Genomic DNA, 21,492 nt, shown 5'->3' on the forward strand with positions numbered 1-21,492 from the left:
CAACAACACGAGTCCTCATACCTCAGAACATAAGCACCCCTATGTAAACAGGAATGCCAGGAGAACATTTCCCAAATGACAAATGGCATGGTCACCAGTATGGTGGCACTCTAGGGCACAACAGACTACATGAACCACGTATTTGCTCAAAAAAAACTACTAGAGAATTTGCTTAGTAGTCTACTTGCTTAAAAAATTTACTGAGTGGAGTGAAAAGGTAGCTTAGCTGACGTCAAAAAAGATTTTGGGGAAAAAGCATCTAAAGTTGATACCCGAAAAACCTCTAAGTTTAGCTACCAGTTTTCACGAGGATGATAAATACAAGCAGACGAGTAACCCCAACCCGACGCGCCCTTTAATCCCCTCACGGGGTTTCCAACGCCCAGGTGCCGAGCGGGAGGTCGCCATTGACCGAGACGGCCTCCCCGCACTTTTAACACCCACGCCCCGCCCCGCCGGAGGGGCTGCCCGCTCCCCGCCGGGGCTCACACGGAGGGCTGAAGCCCACACCCCCGCCGGGCCGCAGGCCTGCCTGGCCGGCGCCCGCCCGCTCCCCCGCCCTCAGCGCTCCCCCGGGGAGGCGCCACTTGCCTGCGAGGCCGCGGCCTGGGAGGGGCCGCGGGGCAGAGCCTGCCCGGGCCAGTGCGGCCTCCGACGCCCAGCAGTGGCGCGGCTGCCGGACGATAGGGAAGGGAGGGCAGCCAGGGGACGGCAGGCGATAGCGGAGCCGGCTCCGGGCACAGGGAGGGTACACAGGTAGGGGCGCGTCTCCCGCTCCAGCCGCCGGAGGCTCCTCGTTCTCCCGCAGCCCGGCCCCGCCCCGCCGGCGCCCTGACAGCATCCCCGGGACCCGGATGGGGCCGCGCCCACCGCCCCCCGCGGCCGCGCCTCAGTGCCCGGATGGAGCCGCGGCGCCGGGCCGGAACCGCGTCCTACCGCGGCGCAGGGGGTTTCCCCCGCCCGCTCTGCCGCCAGAGGAGCGGGGCCACAGGGCGGAGGCGCGGCCTCTCGGTGGCCTGGGTGGCGGCGCCACCGCGGGCGGCTGCCCCGGATCCGATCCACTCCCCGCCACCGCTTCCTGCTCCCGCCCCGCCTCACCATAGAGATGACAGGGGCGGCGTGGGCCGCAGGGCCTGCCGGGAAGGGAGCGGCGTGCCTCGGCCTCGCAGTTTGAGCGGCCCGTTCGGCGGCGGCTCCGAGCCTGAGGGAGAGAGGGAGGGAAGGAGGGAGCAGCGCCGGCCGCCGCCATCATGTCGGCAGGGAGCAGCGCCGGCGAGTGGTGCCTCATGGAGAGCGACCCGGGCGTCTTCACGGAGCTCATCAAGGGCTTCGGTGAGGGAGAAACAGAAGCGGGGTCGGGGTCGCGTCGGCGGGCGGTGGGGCTCTGAGGCCGCAGCCGCGCGAGTGCGAGGCCGGACCGCTCGCCGCGTCCAGCGGGGCGCTGCCCGGCTCCTTTGGCCAAGGGCGCGGGGCCCCGGTGGGCTGAGCCCGGCCGCGGCGTGGCTGTGAGACGGCCAGGCGGGCGAGGAAGGGGACGCGGGGTACGGCGGAGGCTCGGCTCGGGCCGGGGTCTGGCGGAGCGAGCGCTGCCGCCGGCGTGCGGGGAGCGGCGGGAGACGTGCTCCTGTGGAAGCTCTCGGCGTGGCGGCGGACGGCCGCGAGTGGGAACGGCCGCGTCTCGGGTGACCTCTGCGTGGCTGTCCCGGCCCTGCCCACAGCACCCAGCGCCTCCCGCTCTCCAGTGCCGACCTTCCCCAGCAGCCTGCGGCTCTCGCACTGACCCGCCGCAGGCAGCGGCCAGTCTTCCGGCCGAGGGAGGCCGTGAGGGCCACGAGTCCCGGCTGCGGCCTCGGGCAGCCCCGCCGCTGCCCGGCCGTTCCCGCGCTCAGGCGGGTGGGCGCCCCGTGGCGGGGAGGGCTGTGGCGGGGAGCCCGTCCCGGCACCCAGGGCACGTGTACGGTGCTGCCGGAGAGCTGGGTAAGCACGGGCTGACTCGGGGCGGAGAGCAGCGTTTGCTAAGGGCCACCAGATGCCGGTCGAGTGCCAGCAGCCTGGGTTACAGAGCCGCCGGGAGAGGGGCGATATGGGAAAGGGCTGTGACCTCGCTGAGCTGTGCTGCTTGCCAGTAGGCCAGGCAGCCTGCGAGAGGCTGCTTTGGGTTTTGGGATATTAAATTTTGTGTTGAATTGCATTTAATTTCTTTAGCAATACTGTTGTTATATGGTTATAACAGTAGATAAGTCTACATAGGATTTTGACCAAGGAAGCAAAATGATTTTGTGCTGGATTACATTGATGTATAATTTCTGTCACTTCTTTCTCTCACAAGTGAAGTCCAGGCATGCTTCTCCTTTTACGTTTCTATTTAACTAATAGATTAATCTTCCACATACTGGGTATTTGAACTCTTGGGGTTCTGGAAAGATCTTGCTTGAGTGTATTGTTTACAGTATTTTCAGTCTACTACCATTGTCTTTCTCTGGAGTAATTTGTTTTAAGTTTTTCTTTGGACTAGCTGACAGTGTCTTTAAAAAGAGTATTATTTTCAGTTGAGCAAAGGATGCGAGGTGACCAAAGATATGTTAACCTCCTCTGCTTCTTTTTTAAATGCAGCTGTATTATAAAGACAATATCACCATACACAGGAGAAATTCCTGAAATAATTTCTCTTGACCTGTCTTGTTTGTTTGTTCTGGTTTTTTTAATGAAGATGCGTTAAAGCCTGTAAATATACTTTTTCATAACCTGGACATACAAGTTTTAAATGTTACCACAGTTCTTTCATGTGTTTGTCTTTACTGGCTGTGTCCCTTTTAAATGGAGTAGTTGAAGAAACCTGTATCTTTCCTTGTTTCAGGTTGTAGAGGAGCACAAGTTGAAGAAATATGGAGTTTGGAACCAGAGAACTTTGAAAAATTGAAGTAAGGCACTTCTCTGATCTACGTGGGTTTTATTCACATCTGTATGAAGTCGCTGAAAGAATGTGTACTAACTTCAGTTGGTTCTGTTTGTTTTGTTGGGTTTTTTGTTGTTGTTTTTTCTTCCATTTCTGTAGAAGCTCACTGGGATTTTGATTTAATTGAATACCTGCCTTGGTACTTAATCTGGCTTTTCTAGTTTTGGAAAGAGAAGGTAATAGCAGCTAGAATGTGAAAATAGATTTCTAATAGTTTTGTTATTGGTTTTCATTATATCGTTTGACAAACTTCTGTTCCTTGCTTTATTTCCCTTCTTCCTCACATAACATGTTATTGTATCTGTTGCCTTCAATTATTTTCGTGTACTTAGGTACTTTTGTAACTCGTTTTTCCTGCAGAACCACTTCCATATGTATGTGAAGGTGAATAGTCTTGGTGTAACTGACAATGACTGTTATCATACAGAACAGTTCTGCCCTCGTTAGGCAATATTAATTCTTCTACCATGTTGTCCATGATGCATTGTTATCCATGTTCACATACAAGATTTTAAGAGAAAAATGTCATCTAATCCAGACCATACTCTATTCCTGTGCAGATATCCCATGCTTGTATAATTAATCTTTCAGAAGATGTAGTTTTAGAATTTTTGCCTGACTGAAGATATTTGACAAGTGACACCTGAATGCCCGAAACGTTACTTGAGAAGTGGTTTATCTGCTTCATCAGAACATTACCTGTTTTGTTCATAAAGTAACAGTTGTCCTTGCTTGTGCTGTTAGATGTGTATCTTTCTAGTCATGAGTGATGACCAGCTTCCTTCCTACACATATGTATGATATTTTAGCTTAAATAATAAGAGTTAAAGAATATAATAACATGTATCATTTTTTGAATTCTCTCAGTGGACCCACTGTTTAAAAAGACATCTCAGACTTCTGGTCAGAGCTTAGGAAAAGTTTCTCATGCAGTACAGCTGTATGCTTGCCTTTTGTAGATAAATCTTTTGTGGCAATGACCTTAAATTCTGGTTGATACGATGAATGAGTTTTTGCTTAATTGTAGTTGTAGATTTTTGTAAGAATCGTTTTCTTTACTAGTAAGTTTTTTGGTTTATGGGAATACTAAATACAGTGTAACATGCAGTAAAAGCTGTTTACTATGCAAGACATGCAAGTCTGAAAAGCAAACACAATTTCAGTAGAAGGGAAAGCTGGGCTTCTCTTACTTCTCAGGGAGATAACTCAAAGCATGAAGTTTCACAAGAGCTACTGTTATCTTCGTATATTTCATTTATGCCTAAGCATTACCAAAACTTTAGTTCCAGCTCCTGTATATGATTGACAAAAGTTTTGATAGCTATTTGTCACTGACAAATTCAGAAGAGTGTTGTACAACTGTAATAGTTACAATAACCAGGAAGACTGGTCCTGACTTATGAAAATTACTGACTAAATGCTAATTCAGATTGGGATTGTTTAGCATATACAGAAAGAAGCCTGAAGTATGTTCTGCCTAATTAAAAGATCACATCTGAAAATTTCAGTGCAAGTTCCCTATGTTTAGAAAGAAATAATTAAGACAATTACTGTACAAGCATACAGTTAAATTATGTAGAGGTTTCTGGCTTTGATGTTTTTCATTAGTACAGGTGATATTTTTTTTTTTTCCTATCAATTTTATTTTGTAGGCCGGTACATGGGCTGATTTTCCTCTTCAAGTGGCAGCCTGGAGAGGAACCAGCAGGTTCTGTTGTTCAGGATTCCAGACTGGATACAATATTTTTTGCTAAACAGGTACGGCAAGTTCAGATTTTTTTTTTTTTGGATATGTCATGAAACATGGCTTTTAATACCAAAAGATAAATGAGCTTTTTGTTGATATGTGCACAAAAATACAAGGTGAAATAACATTTAACAAATTCTGTGAGACGAGGGACTGTGTATTAAAAGATGATTAACAAAGCAAATCAAATTTATCCGTCAAGTCAGACAAAAATATCATCGGGTATGGAAGAGTAAAGCTCTTATTTGTCAGCCTACTCTTATAAGAGTAAATTAACTCTCTGTGCGATAGAGAATTACTTGATAAATGTTCTCAGCAGAATGAGCAAATTATTTTTTTGAAACCACTTTCAACAAATTCCAGGAAGAAATATTTATTTTGGTCCAGTTTTTATTTCTTTTGTTTCTCAAATGCTCTGCAGCCAGGGCAGCATAGCTTTAGGATAATACTTTCCTTTAAGAGTTTGCAGACCGTTTTGGCATGGAAGTTTTAAGTATTTAAACCAGTAAGGTAAGTTTAAATTAGAAATTATAGGAAAAATTGTTCTTGCTAATGTGATTCATTACTGAGTAGTACTGAAATTCTGTGTAAGCTTTGACAGGCTGCTGTGTGTATTGTTTGCAAGCAAGAAAAGCAAGAGAAAGTAACCAGAATGAAAGTAGGAGGACTAAAAAAGTAGGAGTAATAAATGTGTTTAGTTCTTTATAAACACCTGCTTCTCAAACAGTGATAAATGTAACAGTCCAAACAAGAAGTGTAACCCTACATGTGTTAATAACAAAGCATTCATATCAAAGGGCAAATTATTAGGCTTTCTATGAAGACTGACACATAGACTGGATGTTGTTTTGGGTTTTGTTTTCTTTTTTTGATTAGCGGTGTTTCGTTTTGGTTTTTTGTTTTTTTCGAAAAAGGAAAAGTGTTTTGTGTGTAAATTTCAGGATATAAAGAAGTCTCCACACACTTCAAGCTAAAAGTATAGAAATCCGGAAGACAATGGAAACATGAGGTTTATCTCTAGCTCTCCTGGCTAATCTGTACGTGTGCTTCTGTTGTGCAGATAATCATCTTTAATTTGTTTCTTTTATAATCAGCTTACTGTTTCATGCTATTGTGGAATTGGTCTTTTTTGATACTGTTTTCTTTGTTCTTCCCCAGCTGCAGCTCTTGAGTACTGCCAAGCAGTATCCACCGTTCTTATGATACAATGATCAGCAGTAGTTTGTCAAACGGCTTTATAGGTTGATGAGACTGATGGATACTGATTTAGGCCGTGATTTGTAGCTAATCAGACATGCTGTTAGTGATCAGTAGGCTATGGCTACAGAACAGCCTTGATGCAAAGAACCTCAGGGAAAATCCTTGATATAACTCTCAAAGGGTAGTTGTGTGGCAGGAGGAAATAGCTCTGATATGAATCTAGAGAGGTTTTTTTTTAAGATGAAGGTGAATTTACCCTTATTCAAGGAATTTCATCTTTCTTGTTTCCTGTGAGTAGGTGAGGTTCTCCCAGAATTGCTGTTCTTGTGGATGCTGAAAAGTTGCAAAGCACTTGTCTGCTTGCTCCACTACTTTTGCTTCCCCACCCCTCCACTTCCATTTCCGAAGCGTGACACTTTGTTTAAAAGCAAGTACCTAAGAGGAGCTTTGTTGAGCTTTAAGTTGGGATTGCAGAATGTACATCAGAAAATTTGCATCATGTTAGACTTGCTAGCAAAACCAGAAAATAAAGGCTAACAATGAAAAGTCATCTTTATTTTGTAGCTTTCTTTGAACCATTCATATTTTACCGTTTTCTTAAGCCTGAAACCTCTTTGTGGAGGTGTAGGAACTTTCAAATCCTCACCACCCTTCACCTGCTGCCTTTAAGGAGAGTGTGCTGGAGTGACTCAAAGAATTCATTAATTTCAGCATGGAAAGCAATTTCTAGAAGTGTTCACTATTTTAAAATAGTAGTACCTAGTGTGCCACTTGGTGGCGTGGAATATGTTTCATAGAATCATGGAATGGTTAGAGTTAGAAGGGACCTTAAAGATCATCTAGTTCCAACCCCCCTGCCAAGGGCAGGGACCCCTCCTACTAGACCAGCCTGCTCAAAGCCCCATCCAACCTGGCCTAGAACGCTTCCAGGGATGGGGCATCCACAGCTTGCCTGGTTTCATAAGTAACTTGCAAAGAGTTTAAAGTTAGAATATCTTTTTCATATTTTATTATTGTTTGTTAGCCAAGTGCAGTGGCTTAGCAAAATCAAAACGTACATATATTTGACATACAAATGCTCGTGTTTCATGTCAGTTCAGTTTTGCCTGGACTGAGGTGTTTTGACTGAACAACTGGTGAAACAGTCACAAAGAAATACAAATTAAAAGTCATCAGATAAATGAAATAAACTGGTTTTGATATTTTGGGGGGATTTGTAATACCAGTTTAGCTCTGGTGACTTTCCAGTTGGAGGAAGTTAGCCTTAGTTAGAGATCCAACTTGACAAGCTCATTTTGAGGACTGATCATGTTTTCTCAAGCAAATGGCTGATGAGCAGGATGTCTTGGTCCTCCCAGCCGATCTCCTTTTGACTTCATGATTCTGTTCCTCTCTTGCAATGGCTCGGCTGCTCATTGAACTTCCCTGAGCCAGTGCAGCTCATCAGCCAGCAGTTTTCTGTAGATTCTCTGTGCATATTTTCTTGGCTGATCTCCTGCAACATTATGAGATATATTTGTTCAGTGAGTCTGTACAGGCCAAAGCTTGTAAAAGGTAAGTGAGAGAGAACAGCAGTTTCTTTATAGTAGTACTGAAGTTACTGCATTTCTTGAAATCGCAGTCTGTGAATTCTTCTGAGTCACCCAGGAGCACAAGTGAAGACAAGCATTAATATTAAATATTTCTATTGTAAAATAGCAAAAAATGGAACTGTGCTCATGTGCCTCTGCTATTTTTCTCTGTGCATGTTAAGTCCAATTTTATGGTGACTTTGAGGATTGGGTTTTGTTATCTTTTGAGAATCTTCTTCATGTCACAACTTTTTTTTTTTTTTTTATTCTTAATTACAAAAGTGATGAGTAAAATAACCGTATATTCATTTGTAGGCTGGAACCCCAGAACATATAGATTTGTTTTCTGGGTTAGCAAAATTATTATGACACTTAAGATTATTGGTCTGTTGATTTGTATCTTCAAAACTGACATGACACTGGAGCCCTAGAAATCTCAAGAAATCTTTGGCGCTCTTTCCTTTCTTTCTTTTAAATGTTACTGTCTAAAAATCTGTTTTACTGCAGAGAAGTAGTCTTGTTCATGCAGGATTCAGTAACTGTTAGTAAGTAACAACAATTTAGTATGGGAAATAGATAATGCTATTGCAGCATGGCTCCATTTCTGTTCAATTTTAAATAGATGTTCCATCTTAAACGTTGTTTCATTTGGGGGGGGCAGTGGGACTTTAGTTAGATGTAAAAGGCTACAGCTGTCAAATTGTTAAGCAAAACATGTTTAAAACTGCGTTAGGAAGCACAATTTTGGTAAGCAGCTTGTGCATGCTCTCCTCTTACTCATATACACTTTCATAGCGATGTTGTAGTTAAATTCCAAATGACAACTAATCTAGTTCAAAGTTAAATCACAAGTATGTTGGGGGGGTTTCAAATTTTAAAGTCTGTCTAATATGCATGCAAATTAAAGGATTTTTTTTTTTTAATGGTCACTTTTGTGTGCACTCGTGTTAAATTTGGCCTCCCTGTTATGCCTAGGTATGATTTGGTCCTCTATTTGAGGCCACAGAACTCTGGATGATCTTACATACCCTTTGAGCTAGGATACCTAGGCACAATGAGGTGAGTTAAGGATACAATTTCAGCCTTAACTCTGAATTTCCTGATTCTGTGTTGCTTAAGTAGCCCTTGCTGTTACATTTACACACAGTGGCTACACAATTGTACCACTGAATGTATTCAGCTGTCTTCAGCACTGTTTTGAATAGCTATATTCTGTGCTGATCTCTGCAGAATTGGAAGTGTCTCTTCACAAAAGAGTGCCATTGTTGCAGACTTAAGTACTAAAAATTTTTCATTTAATAAGATCTTCAGGTTTTATTACTGAAGGATTAGTATCATGCCTTTATTTTGTGTCATGTATTTATGCTGCACTGTGATGATAAAACATTACAATTGTGATATTAAAACATTAACTTCATTAATTGGGAATAAAATCCATATACCTTCAGAAGGAGGATCTTCTAAATGATACTGTTAATAACAAAACTTTGGTCTTTTTTTATCTTTGTCCACTAATGGAAGTACATAGTATGTGTTTTTTAACATTTCCAATACTTCAGTTGATTTCAAAGTCAAAATTTTTGACATTTTCAGGTTTGGTAGCATTAAGAGAGATCAGCGATCCATGTTAAAGCTAAACATGGGATAACAGATAACTTGTAAGAAGTAAAATGAACTTGCAACACATCTAATCAAAATCCGAGAATTTCAGAAATTGAATATAACTATAGGAAGATTATATATTTATTCAAAGGAATAAAAATAAATAAATAAAATTATATAGGGTATTTAAACAAGAATAAGTTCCAGAAATTTGTCCTAGAGCTGAATTTTTCATGTTGAGCTTTGTAAAGCCAACTGTTTTGTAACATTGGGATGCTTAGTAAGTGAACCCCAGTGATTTGCTGGTTATACTACCAGTTGCAGGGCAGAGTTGTCCGCAGCTTTTTGAAAAACAAAAATCCATCAGATAGAGGATGCAAGTCAAGAACTTAAAATGCTTCATCCTTAAATTGATCCAGAAACTCGGGTTGGATCCGTAGGGAAAGGTGCATGCTTATGAAGTTATACATCTTAACTGAAGAGTGTGCCAGAGTGCCTATTCAAGTGGTTCCTTTGTTTTAAGCTGCGCTTCACTTGGTGATGTGGTAATGTTCTCAGGTTTTTTATGATCATCTCACTAATGTGCATATACGTGTGTGTGTGTGTATATTATTATTATTTTCTTTCGAATATTATTAAATCACCTTGTAGCTTTGCTAGCAAAATCTTTGAAATATGGGTAGTTGATCAATCAAATGTGTCACCAGGACTCCCTGGCCAGAAACATACAGGCAAATGCTGGGATTTCTGAACAAATACAGAAATCCTCGCAAGTTTTCTCAAGTCAAAATAAAAATCCGGGACAACCTGTGTATATTGTCATGTTGTCCAAATGCAGAAAATGTTTTCTGCCGATGCTGGAACACCTTAAGTAAGGGATACATCGTATGTTAGGGTAGGTGGGTAACCTGACCAATTTCTCTCTCAGAGGATTCACTAGCTTGTGTGTATAGCAGTGCTGGGCTGGCTGTGTGCATTGATAGGATGCTGTGCCCATGTGACAAATAAACCTTGCACTCATCTACGTTAGGTACTGCAGTCACCACCTCCTCCTTGCTCTGTGCTCTTTACCCTGCCCATCAGTTACTACTACCTAGGTAACACCTTCTTCTGTCTTGGTAATTCTCTCATCATCTAGATCCAGGAACATACTCTTTTTATGCATATCACCTTCACTCGCTTCTATTCCTCTGCCACAGGACTATTCTTGCTGCCTTTTCCCTATCTCCTGCATGTCACTTCCTGAAGAACGTTTGTAGTTCTATAATGTATTTCCGCTTCAACAGCTAGGGGCCACTGGTCTGAGATCTGCATCTGTTGCATATTGTTTTCTAGCAGTAAGACAAGATTGTCTGTCTTGGTCCTCATATACTTTAACAGATTCCTCTCATACTGTAGTTGGAATACAAAAACATATTTATGCTGAAAGGCATCTCATTTTATGAGACCACAAATTCCCTGCAGAGTTTAATTTTTACACTTATTTTTGCCGCTGATTAAAGCTCCTGCATCCAGCTGGTCCAACACAGTTTCTGTGTTGATCTTGCCTCTAGGCACAAAATCTCTCTTAATTTCCCTTCCCTTTTTTGAAGCCATCATTGAATTAGTGGTCTGTCAGAGCAACTGATTGTTCCATCTTTATTTTTCAGTAAAAATGGTTACCACTTAGTGCTGTCTCTCCCTATAATGTCCTGTATTAGTTATCATTTAACAAGTACAGTTTGCTGTAGTGACTCTCCCTTCATTATAATAGCACTGTTCTTCACCACAGGTATCTCATCCTTTCATCCTAGTACTACTTTTACAACTGTGCCTGATACCATTCTCTAGTCATATCTCAGAGAATCTTTAGTTCTTGGTTCCTTTTTTATGTTATTCAATAATTCTCGTGAGTTATGTCATTCTAATAGTCTGTGCTTTTTAAGTTTTCTGTTGCTGTTCATTATTTCACTGTCCTTGATGAATATTCCTTCTACGGCCTTTATTTTGTAGTTGTGTGAACTCTAGCCGTAGGGTTGTGTACCTGCGGTTTGTTTAATTTGAGTTTCAGTTGCTGTAATTTGTTCTCTGTATGTAGTTGACTCCCTTGATTACCATTTAAGTCAACTAGAATGTATTTTTATTAATTTAAGAAATGCTTTATTTCTTTATCTGCACTATAAGACATAATCTGGACTGAGAACACCTGAAGTATGGACAATTAATATATGATGTTGCTTACAGTATGAACATGTAGGTTTTCCTTTGTTAGAGACTAGCTTTGATTGCAAAGTATGTTGGTTGGTTTTTTCTCTTTTTTTTTTTCATTTTCATTCCCCATTGTTGTTGGAAGTGGTTTCATGTTCACAACCCTGAACTTAATTTTCGTTTTTTTAATACAAAATCAACATCCTCTCTCCCAGTCCTAAGGTTTAAGTAGCATTTTCAATTGCAAGATAGTCTCATGGACTGAAGATACGTTATATTTTCTAGCCTATAGCTCACTGAGAAAAAAAAATGCTAATGTGAAGTCTTTCTTGTATTATGGCCTTATGCCATTTGATTACTGTGCTTTTAATTAAATCTCAGATTATATTTAATAATCCTTGTAGTCTCTCTTGTTCTTTAAATACTGTATTTTAGTTTGGGTATTGCTAAAGACATGGCTGTAATATGAAAAGATTTGTTTATATTTTCTAAAAATGGAATATTTTAGAATAAAGGATTACGTCTAAGGAACAGTGTCACACAAACTAGTAACTGTGAGCTTGAAAAGGATAGGTATATTGTAAATCAAGAAACAAGCAAAAAATCTAAAATTTCATATGCCTTATTATTCAACAAACCATCTTTTAAAAAAATCTTTACATCTTGGAACACCTCTAAATTTTATTAGTTTATCCCTAAGATATTTGAAGTTTTTTGTCCAATACAACCTGCTTGTAAAAATTCTAGGTTCCATAATGTGCTTTATTGCCCCAAATGAATTTTTCTTTTTTTTTGAGCTTCTACTCCTGGTAGGAATTCTGAATATTTGAAGGACATTCTCTATGGAAGAGTTGACTTTTTTTTTTAAGACTGTACATATAATAAAGTAATTTGGGCACCTTCCTTTGAATAGTACTTGATTTGTTTTTCCACTGAGCTCGCTGTATTTCTTCTATGTCCTTTATTAATCATTTTGGGGAGCTGGTGAGACAGTATAATGACAGAGTTTCTACGCAGAGGTGTGAAATATCAGGTTTTTATCAATGAATTGTGTGACACCATCCAGCGTTCATTTTATTAGTCTCCTACGGCAAAGGCTTTTGTTAGACTTGATTTGCTGCCTGTTTTAGAGTGAAGCTCTAATGTGAATCAGTATAGAAAGTATGTGTTTGCAATGAAAAATGTTGTCCAGCTTAAATTAAATTTTTATCACTAGTACTGAACAAATTCTCAACACTTTTTTTTTTTTCTAGGTAATTAATAATGCTTGTGCTACTCAAGCCATAGTAAGTGTACTACTAAATTGTGCTCATCAAGATATCCATCTAGGAGAGACTTTGTCAGAATTTAAGGAATTTTCACAAAGTTTTGATGCTGCGGTAAGTGCCTACTATTTTCTGTGTTTTAAGTGTTACGGTGTTATATCTACGTTGGCTTACAACTTAATTTTGTTACTTTCAGATGAAAGGTTTGGCACTAAGCAACTCAGAAGTGATTCGGCAAGTTCACAACAGTTTTGCCAGGTAACACATGTTTTAAATCTAGGCAAAATTTGAGCAAATTCTTTTTAATCTCAGATTTTTTTAATCATTTTCTTTGCAGACAGCAGATGTTTGAATTTGATGCAAAGTCTTCAGCAAAAGAAGAAGATGCATTTCACTTTGTAAGCTATGTTCCTGTTAATGGACGGCTATATGAACTAGATGGCTTAAGGGAAGGACCAATTGATTTAGGTAATATTTTACGTTTTTTCTGAACATCCTTCATGTTAACAATAGCTTATTGCAACAAATTGGTTGATGTTATAGGATCAAACCAAGTTATTTATTAAAATAAAGGTTATCTTTAAAGTTTTTTTAGCATGCTATTCAGGCTCGTACTTCTCTGTGGTGGTGGTTTTTTTTTTTTTTGTTGGTCTGAAAATGCAGTTTTCTTCCTCCTTCCTCCAAATTTCTGGTTATCTCTCATTCAGTAATCAAATAAACAGGCCTTGCAATCCAGTGGGCTTCTAATACCTTAATAGTTTTGTTGCAAGAAGGAAGTTTACATAACCTACTTCTCATGGGTGTTTGCTCTCTTTACCCGAGGAAATGTGTTGTTGTTCTGAGCTGTCTGTAATGAAACCTGGTAAAACTATGTAATCTTTTCGACTTTCCTTACTGATATTGTGCAATTCCCTTTGCTAGTATTTTTCCCTATGTCTTCCTTTTTGTGATATTATCACCCAAGACAATTCCTATGTCATGTTTTCAAAGCTAGTTTTTTTTTTCCCAGGTTGATTGCAAACTATTCATTTATTTTATCATTTCTTTCTTCTGTGGGAGCATGTATACAGCTGACTCCATACACCTTTTATACATTATGTGGCTGGTGTTTACACACTATCCTCTTTCTTCTTAGGTAGCAAATATTTTTCTTTATGGTTTAAAAAAATAATAGCTACTTATAGCATAGTTTTATTCTCTGTAAGACTTGTTCCTGTTTTGTGTCTTGTAATCGTTCTTAACTTGTGGTATGTGGGCCATCTTGTGCCTTGAAAACATTTATGGTGCCTGTACGTGTCTGTGCTTTCTTTTGAGTCTGATTTCAATCTCAGTATGTTCCATTTCCAGATTGTTTTCACAATTTTTTGATAGTTCTATTTATTTTTAGTAATGGCTTGCTACTAAATCTCATCTTTAGTCAGGCTAAAGAGACTATACAGTCTGCAGACCTACCAGTGACATAACTTTATATCAAGATAAACGAGATAATAACTAAAAGTGATTTCAAAAGTTGATAATGCCTCTTTAACAAATTCAAGACCTTAAAACAAATGAAGAGACTCATGATCTTTTGACCATAAAAGTTATCTATCATATATCCTTTTATATTTTTTCTGTGTCTGACTTTTTAACATTGTGTTGCATCTACATAGTATTGACTCTTTATTTTGTCTAAATGGAAGAGCTGTAACTACCCATACTTTTTTCTTTTGCTGTCTACTTTTATGTTGTCATACCAATTAGTTTCTTTTGTGTCATAAAAATCTTATACAACATACTTTTCTTTCCCCTCTGTTTCTTGTTATCAACAAATTAAGCTAGATGCTTTTCCCCTTAAAATTTAGGTTTGCTCCATTGCTTTGGCCAATACGTTATCCAAATATTGTTATTAAAAAATGTGTCTTACACCTCCTAAAAAAAATCACCCAAGTAATTTGAGACTGTAGTTGCCAAGAAAAAACTTGTTACATACTCTGAAGTTGCTGCGTAAGCCCGAATTATACAAGTCTTGAATTTGCAATCCATTTTGCAAAGAAGATTAATGTCTTTTTTCCTTTGTGTTTTTCCCTAGGTGCATGCAATCAAGATGACTGGATAAGTGCTGTACGGCCTGTCATAGAGAAACGTATACAAAAGTAAATGGTCATGATGCTTTTAAAATATAGCACCTTGTATATGTTTAAAAATTCCTTATTCTTAATTTCCTTCAATTAAAGGCTTTCAACTGAATTTCTAAGGAATGACGCTTATGCATCATTTTTATGTGCATATCACTGTGTGACTTCAGAACCTATTGCCCAACATGACCCAAATGTGATGATAGATAAATCTCAAATACGCTGTGTTCCTGTATGGTTAATCAAAGTAGGTATCTGTGTAGTGAAGAGAGATCCTACTAGTACTCTGAAAAAGGAAGAGCAAGACTATTAACTCTGTTAGACAGCTGTGGGTCTGTGCGAGGGAAAAATAACAGTGCCATTACCATGGATTAAGTTTGGGGGTGCACTGATAATTAAAAATACCAGAAAATAACCATATCCACACAGCTGGTATTTACAGAGAACAAGTTTTCCTTAAGTATGTGGCTTGGTTTAGAAATTTAAGCTAGAAAAACGTACTATAGAAATTTCCCTACTTCTTGGCTAAGACCCCAAGACTGCAGCCCCAGACATGTTGGAAATAAAGTTAATTTTATGTCAGTTTTAGAAGTTAATTTTCAAAGTCTTTTATTTGAAGAGTTTTTTTGATAAGCAAAACATTGCTACCAAATCGTATTTGGAGAATTTAAACTCTGAAAGGCCTGCTAGTCTAACTGTTGAATGTACTTTTCACATTGTATGAAGAAATCTCCAATGTTTTCTATGAAGTAACAGTAACAACAAAGTAGAAACAATTGTGTGCAGCAGTCTTGTGCAAGTTTTGTTGTCAACTATATAATGTTTTGTTTTCTTTTTGGTCAGTTTCAGTATTTATTTTTTCTGACCACAGACAGGAATAGTAATATCTTGGGAGAGGATCTTATTAGGAGTTACATATTGGATAGTGTTTGTCTGAGGTTTGATTTTATTTCATGGCAAGATTGGATCTGTAGCACAACTTAATTTAATAGATCCATTTGTTTGTTTTTTTTTTTCCACAAAATGCATTCCCTTATAATGAAATTGTGGAGGAGGTTTTGAGTTGTCATGTCAATGATTAATTTTGAAAGTGGGGTTTTTTTTGTTTTTGTTCCTCATTTAGATACAGTGAAGGTGAGATAAGGTTTAACTTGATGGCTATTGTATCTGACAGAAAAATGATATATGAGCAGAGGATTGCAGAATTACAGCAGCAACTTGCAGAGGTATGCCATGGTATTTAAGTTATTGGAGTAGTTCTCTGATAATAGTTCCGTGTCTTGGCTTTATTATTCACCACCTTCTTTCCTTGCTCCAAATGGAGTATCACTAAAAAAAGCAGGGAATGATTACTACATGTCTGTCCAGTACAGCGCAGTGCTGTGTGGATGCCCTGATGCAGCTCTGGTTAGTTCTGAGTGAGCTAATTTGAGCGCTCGGTACAGCATGGCCATGTCATTGTGGCTCTCTGTCTGGACTAGTTTGCTGTGGTAGTGGAACTATTCTTTTCCTAGTACCTGAGCTAATCTGCTAATAACTAACTGCAGAAATTCCTTAAATGTTCCTGTAACTGTAAGCAAAACTGAATCTTTCTGTGATAGAAACACTCTTAAGACAAGACTTATTTTTATTAAAAAAAAAATTTAAAATGCAGTAACATCCATTTAACTTTTTCTGTTTTGTGGAAGGAGGAGCCTATGGATACAGATCAAAGTAGTAATATGTTAAGTTCAATACAATCAGAAGTTGCAAAATACCAGATGTTAATTGAAGAAGAGAACCAAAAATTAAAAAGATATAAGGTATGTAGCCTTTGCTTTTCTGATGAAACTATTGGAAAAGTTGTAAGGAAAAAGCCAGCTGAAGGAATTGGACAGGTACTAGAAAGGCAACGTTATGTAAATCCATGTTGCGTTCCTCAATTTACAGGTTAATTACCAGTTTGCTTCCTTTTAGCATAAGGCTTACAAGTCAATTCGTAATGGTCTTTGTAGCTCCCTTTGCTTTGCCACTTCTTCCTATCTTTCTCACTTTAAAATATTTTTTAAGCACAGTGAGTTCTAGAACTTCTACGAAGAAATTGCTGTATATGCCCCAGAAGGCTGATCAGCCTTTTCTTGCTCGAGTTGCCTGTTACACCACTCTGTGTAACAGTGGCCTCTTCCTAAGTAGGACTTTTAACGTGTTAGTCATAACCTTTTTCTACAGAGCATTCATATAAGCTCTCCGAGCTCTCATTGTCAGTAATTAACAGTGCTGATGCATCAGTTGATAATGAAGGCCAATCAGGACATTCGGTGAACTTCGTGCATAGATTCGTTCTGTGTTGGCACGTACATCTTCTAATCTGACCTATAGGTACTTGCATAGCTTTTTGTGGTGAAACTCTCCTAGGGTACTTGAATTGTTCCTTTGTAGTTGTTAACCTGCTGTCTTTTCCTCTGTGGGAAGTAGTGCAGACACAATTGCCATGTCCTGCACTTTCCTAAATAAGTGCTTTGAGTGTGTACACTGAAAGCACGTCATACTTTGAAATGACATGGGATATTAAAGAAAATGAGATATGGGAAAGTTCCTCCGAGATCATCACTTGCAACTTTTTTGATAATTCCCTAATACTTTTAAAGGAATGTTTCGAGGCGGGAAAAAAAGCTGGTTAACCAAATTTTTTTTTTTTTTTTTTTAATCCCTTAACCCATTTTGGGGGGTATAGAAAGTTCCTATTCCATGTGGAAATATTGTGGAAACTGCCTAAAAGTCCACACTTTTATGTTAGGATGTCTACTTGGGGTCTATGGAGGTCATTCCTCTCAGTTGAAAAACCAAACAATCTCCTACCTTTCTGGAGGGCTGAACCATTGTAGAAGCTGAAAAGTGTTTAGTATAACAAAAATGCATATGCTTTTGCATTGCAGAAATGTTTAAGTCTTCAGCCTAAGCTGGGGTCACAACTACCCAAGGGACTGTAAAAGTACGTAGGTTGAACTGCAGTTTAAGTTGAGGAAAATGTGAATAGTTTAGATAACAGTACTTGTCTGTTACAGCAGTGGCTAAACCATACAAGCTACTTAATCATTGAGGGGTTTTCGGCTTGTATGACAAGAGACTGTAATAAGAATTTGTGCCTTAAGCAGTAAATTCATCTGGCATATACCTTCTTACTGTGTACTCATAATTTTATTACTTCGACTTGATTTTTAGCTGGCTGAAATTTAAAAAAGAACTCCAGCTCTTGGGGCTGGGGAGGGGGTGCAATGGTGGTGAAGGGAAAAAATCCCCATATAGCCATTTAATACTTCTGTTAATGCTTTTAATTTATTTTAGATTGAAAATATTAGAAGAAAACATAACTATCTGCCTTTCATCATGGAATTATTAAAGACTCTAGCAGAGCACCAACAGTTAATACCATTAGTAGAAAAAGTGAGTATTTCCTAGCTGACTTTTAAGAAACAATGTAAGTATAATTCAAGAAACTATAATTTTTCATACCTTCTACTTAAAATTAAAAATGCAGTCAAATATCATGGAAGCATAAATGGCATGGGTTTATTTATTTAAATGACTACATTCAGATATATTGCTAGTTTATCTGATAGTCCCTTGCAGTTTTCAAGAGGCACAATTCCAATGGAGATCGGAGATTGTGGGACCAACCAACTTTGCACTATTATGCAAAGACAAACTGTATCTCCTCTTTGATAACCTAAACAAATTTTTCTAATGGTGTTATAGGACGAGGCAAATCAATAGCAGCTAAACGATCTGGAAAGCTGCCTGTTGGAAAAGGACCTGGGGGCGTTGGTCGACAGCCATCTGAATATGAGCCAGCAATGTGCCCAGGTGGCCAAGCCCATCCTGGCTTGTATCAGAAATAGCGTGGCCAGCAGGACTAGGGATGTGATCATTGCTCTGTATTTGGCACTGGTGAGGCTGCACCTCAAATACTGTGTTCAGTTTTGGGCCCCTCACTACAAGAAAGACATTGAGGTGCTGGAGCGTGTCCAGAGAAGGGCAACCAAGCTGGTGAGGGGTCTGGAGCACAAGTCTTATGAGGAGCGGCTGAGGGAACTGGGGTTGTTTAGCCTGGAGAAAAGGAGGCTGAGGGGAGACCTCATCACTCTCTACAACTACCTGAAAGTTGTGAGGTGGGAATTGGTCTCTTCTCTGAAGTAACAAGTGATAGGATGAGAGAAAACAGCCTCAAGTTGTGCCAGGGGAGGTTTAGGATGGATATTAGGAAAAATTTTTTACCCTGAAAGGGTTGTCAAGCATTGGAACAGGCTGCCCAGGGAAGTGATTGAGTCACCATCCCTGCGGGCGTTTAAAAGATGGGTAGATGTGTTGGACTTGATGACCTTAAAGGTCTTTTCCAACCTAAATAATTCTATGATTCTATGATCACGTTACAGGGCATAAGATGCTACAATTCAAGAGACATGATTTGGACTTTTCTACAGGAGAAATTATAAGTCCTATTAAATTTGTGATGTGTAGCTCCAGTTAATATGTGGTAGAGTTCCCCATGCTATCTTGATGCCCCTTTTTGAACTGAAGATTATTTAAACGTATACATACACAGATGTGTATGTACAAGATTGATCCCTTTTGGATTCTTTAATATTCAGTTTTGTTGATTTATCTAGCTGTCAACACTAGATGGCAACCTTTGCACAGAGGTTCTGCTAATTTAGGTAGCTTGAAATTTGTTCTTTTCGCTTTCTCTGGTCTTACATTGATTTACTGGCTCATTGTTTTCCGCTTTTTTAGGTGTCTAGCTATTAACATTGATTTACTATTAAGGTTAGTACTAAGGCTTGTTTATTAAAGTGTGTCTGTCACTTTGGCAAGGTTATTAAACTGGATGGCTAGTCAAGTACTTGAATTGTAATAAGATCAGTGCTGGCTTGTATATCTACTCGTGTGCTATAGATGGTATCCCTAGTTTTGAACTCGCACTGAAAAAGGATCTCCGTGTTATAATGAAAAAAGAGCTAAATATTATTTAATGAGTACATTCATTAGCTGACGTACTTAGGAAAGTACGTTTGCAAGCCCGTGGTTTATGACAGTATCTTTTGGATTCAGTTTTCAATCTTTTCCTTCTTGGGTACGTTGTGGAGTTTTAATCTGGTGTCATGTTAACAGCAATTACTTATAACAACATCAAGTTGCTTTTACAAGTAAATTTCCAGTGGACTCGAGTGGCTGGTGATAACATACCTTAATTCTAAATCACAGAATTAAATCCTGTTCTGTTCAATAATAAGTGGTACCAAGCAGCAGTCTGAATGAACAAATATTTTGACAGAAAGGTGGCTGGTATTGCATCTAAATTGTCCTCTCTTTTTGCCTAATCTTTTTTCACGAAATTTATAAGGAGGGAAATGCTAGTTCCCTGTCAATTTGAACCATCTATCAATTATATGAGAATCTGTTCGCAAATATCTTGGTGGGAACTCTTGTGGGGTTTTTTCCACTCTGCTCTTTTGAAAGATCTAAAAAACAAAGATCTTGATTGCTTCGGAGTTTAATTTGTGATAATCAGTATATCTGAATGCAGTGTTTTCATGTGCCATAAAATGTTTTCATTAGGAAGAGTTATTTCTATGTTAAATAAAGTGAATATGGAGGTATGAAAAAGGACGGTTAAATTATGTTTTAAAAATAGTGCTGTTTTTTACCTCTCCTTTTCCTGTATGGAAGTTACCTAATCTTATAGTTTCTTTCATGTTATATATTTAAACCTGTATGGATTCTTAAAAGGCTTTATATATGAACTGAGTGAAATAGTAGTAGGGTACTTCTGAAGGGTCTAAATTTACATTTTAAATGTCTCTTTCTACAGCATATTTTGTTGATTGTTCAAAAATGTAATGAGTAGTCATTCAGAACTCTAAAAAGACCTTTGTCTTATCAGAGTTTAACATCATGTCCCTTTGTTTTTTAGGCGAAAGAAAAACAGAATGCCAAGAAAGTTCAGGAGGCCAAGTGAAGATGACTTTGCAAAATACATGCAATTATGTGCTTCTGAAACTATTTTCATGACAACAAATAAAACTTTTCATAAACTTCAAATTTTGTCCAGCGCACGTTTGACAATTGTAACAGTTTGTCTTGTACTGTATGCACGGGTCTGATTTTCTTCCTTCACCTGCATCTTGTGCATGTAGTACTGCTAAGTAACGTTTAGGTTCTCTTGGTCAAATTCGGTATTTAACAGTCTATCTGATTTCTGAAAGCTTGGGAAGTGAACCTAAAAATGTGCAAGGAAAATATATCGATTTTGTCCCACTTGAATATATGATAATGATACAAATGCCAGAGTTTAAGTATAAGCATGAGCTTTCTTTGCTCATCCCTACTAACAATGATAATGCTATCCAGTTGTTCAGTGACATGCCCTGTACCTTTGTTTTTACGAAGTATGTGTCTAATTTTTCTACAAAATTGAAAAGTATGAATTTAGCTGTAGAAACATTTGCAAAGACCAATGTATAATCTCAAAAGATCGGCATTGCTTTAGTAGAAAAGATAATAAATATTCCCATTTTTATTTTGGCAAACTTTCTTCTGTGGTATTTTCTTATTGGATAAGATGATTAGATATGTATTGGAGATCATCAGCCTTGTGACTTTGAGTCCATGAGTTTTAAATTTGAGTTAGAAGGAAGGGACGCTATTGTTTGGGGGAGTTAATATTCTTGGATATAAGGTAGTACTGCTCTAGAGTATGTTAGTCTTTAAAACAATGCTTTTTAACTGACGTTGGGAGGTAATTTAATATAAGAAAAAAACTTGTATGGAAGATTCTTGTTGATAACAACATTGTAATGGAAGGTGCTTG

At 39.1% G+C, this 21,492-nt stretch overlaps 1 protein-coding gene across 1 annotated transcript; it reads left to right on the forward strand.

The window, feature by feature from the left end:
• Positions 1-578: 578 nt before the first annotated feature.
• Positions 579-21,215, forward strand: UCHL5 (ubiquitin C-terminal hydrolase L5). Its single transcript, XM_063344376.1, is given in 12 exon segments — positions 579-1,203; positions 1,206-1,332; positions 2,858-2,921; positions 4,609-4,714; positions 12,517-12,642; positions 12,725-12,786; positions 12,866-12,996; positions 14,600-14,663; positions 15,769-15,871; positions 16,334-16,447; positions 17,970-18,068; positions 20,596-21,215. Coding segments are annotated over 12 exon segments (1,344 nt in total). The 5' UTR covers positions 579-900; the 3' UTR covers positions 20,641-21,215.
• The last annotated feature ends 277 nt before the right edge of the window (positions 21,216-21,492 follow it).

This window comes from Chroicocephalus ridibundus, chromosome 8 (assembly GCF_963924245.1).
Source record: "Chroicocephalus ridibundus chromosome 8, bChrRid1.1, whole genome shotgun sequence".
Taxonomy (NCBI): Eukaryota; Metazoa; Chordata; class Aves; order Charadriiformes; family Laridae; genus Chroicocephalus; species Chroicocephalus ridibundus.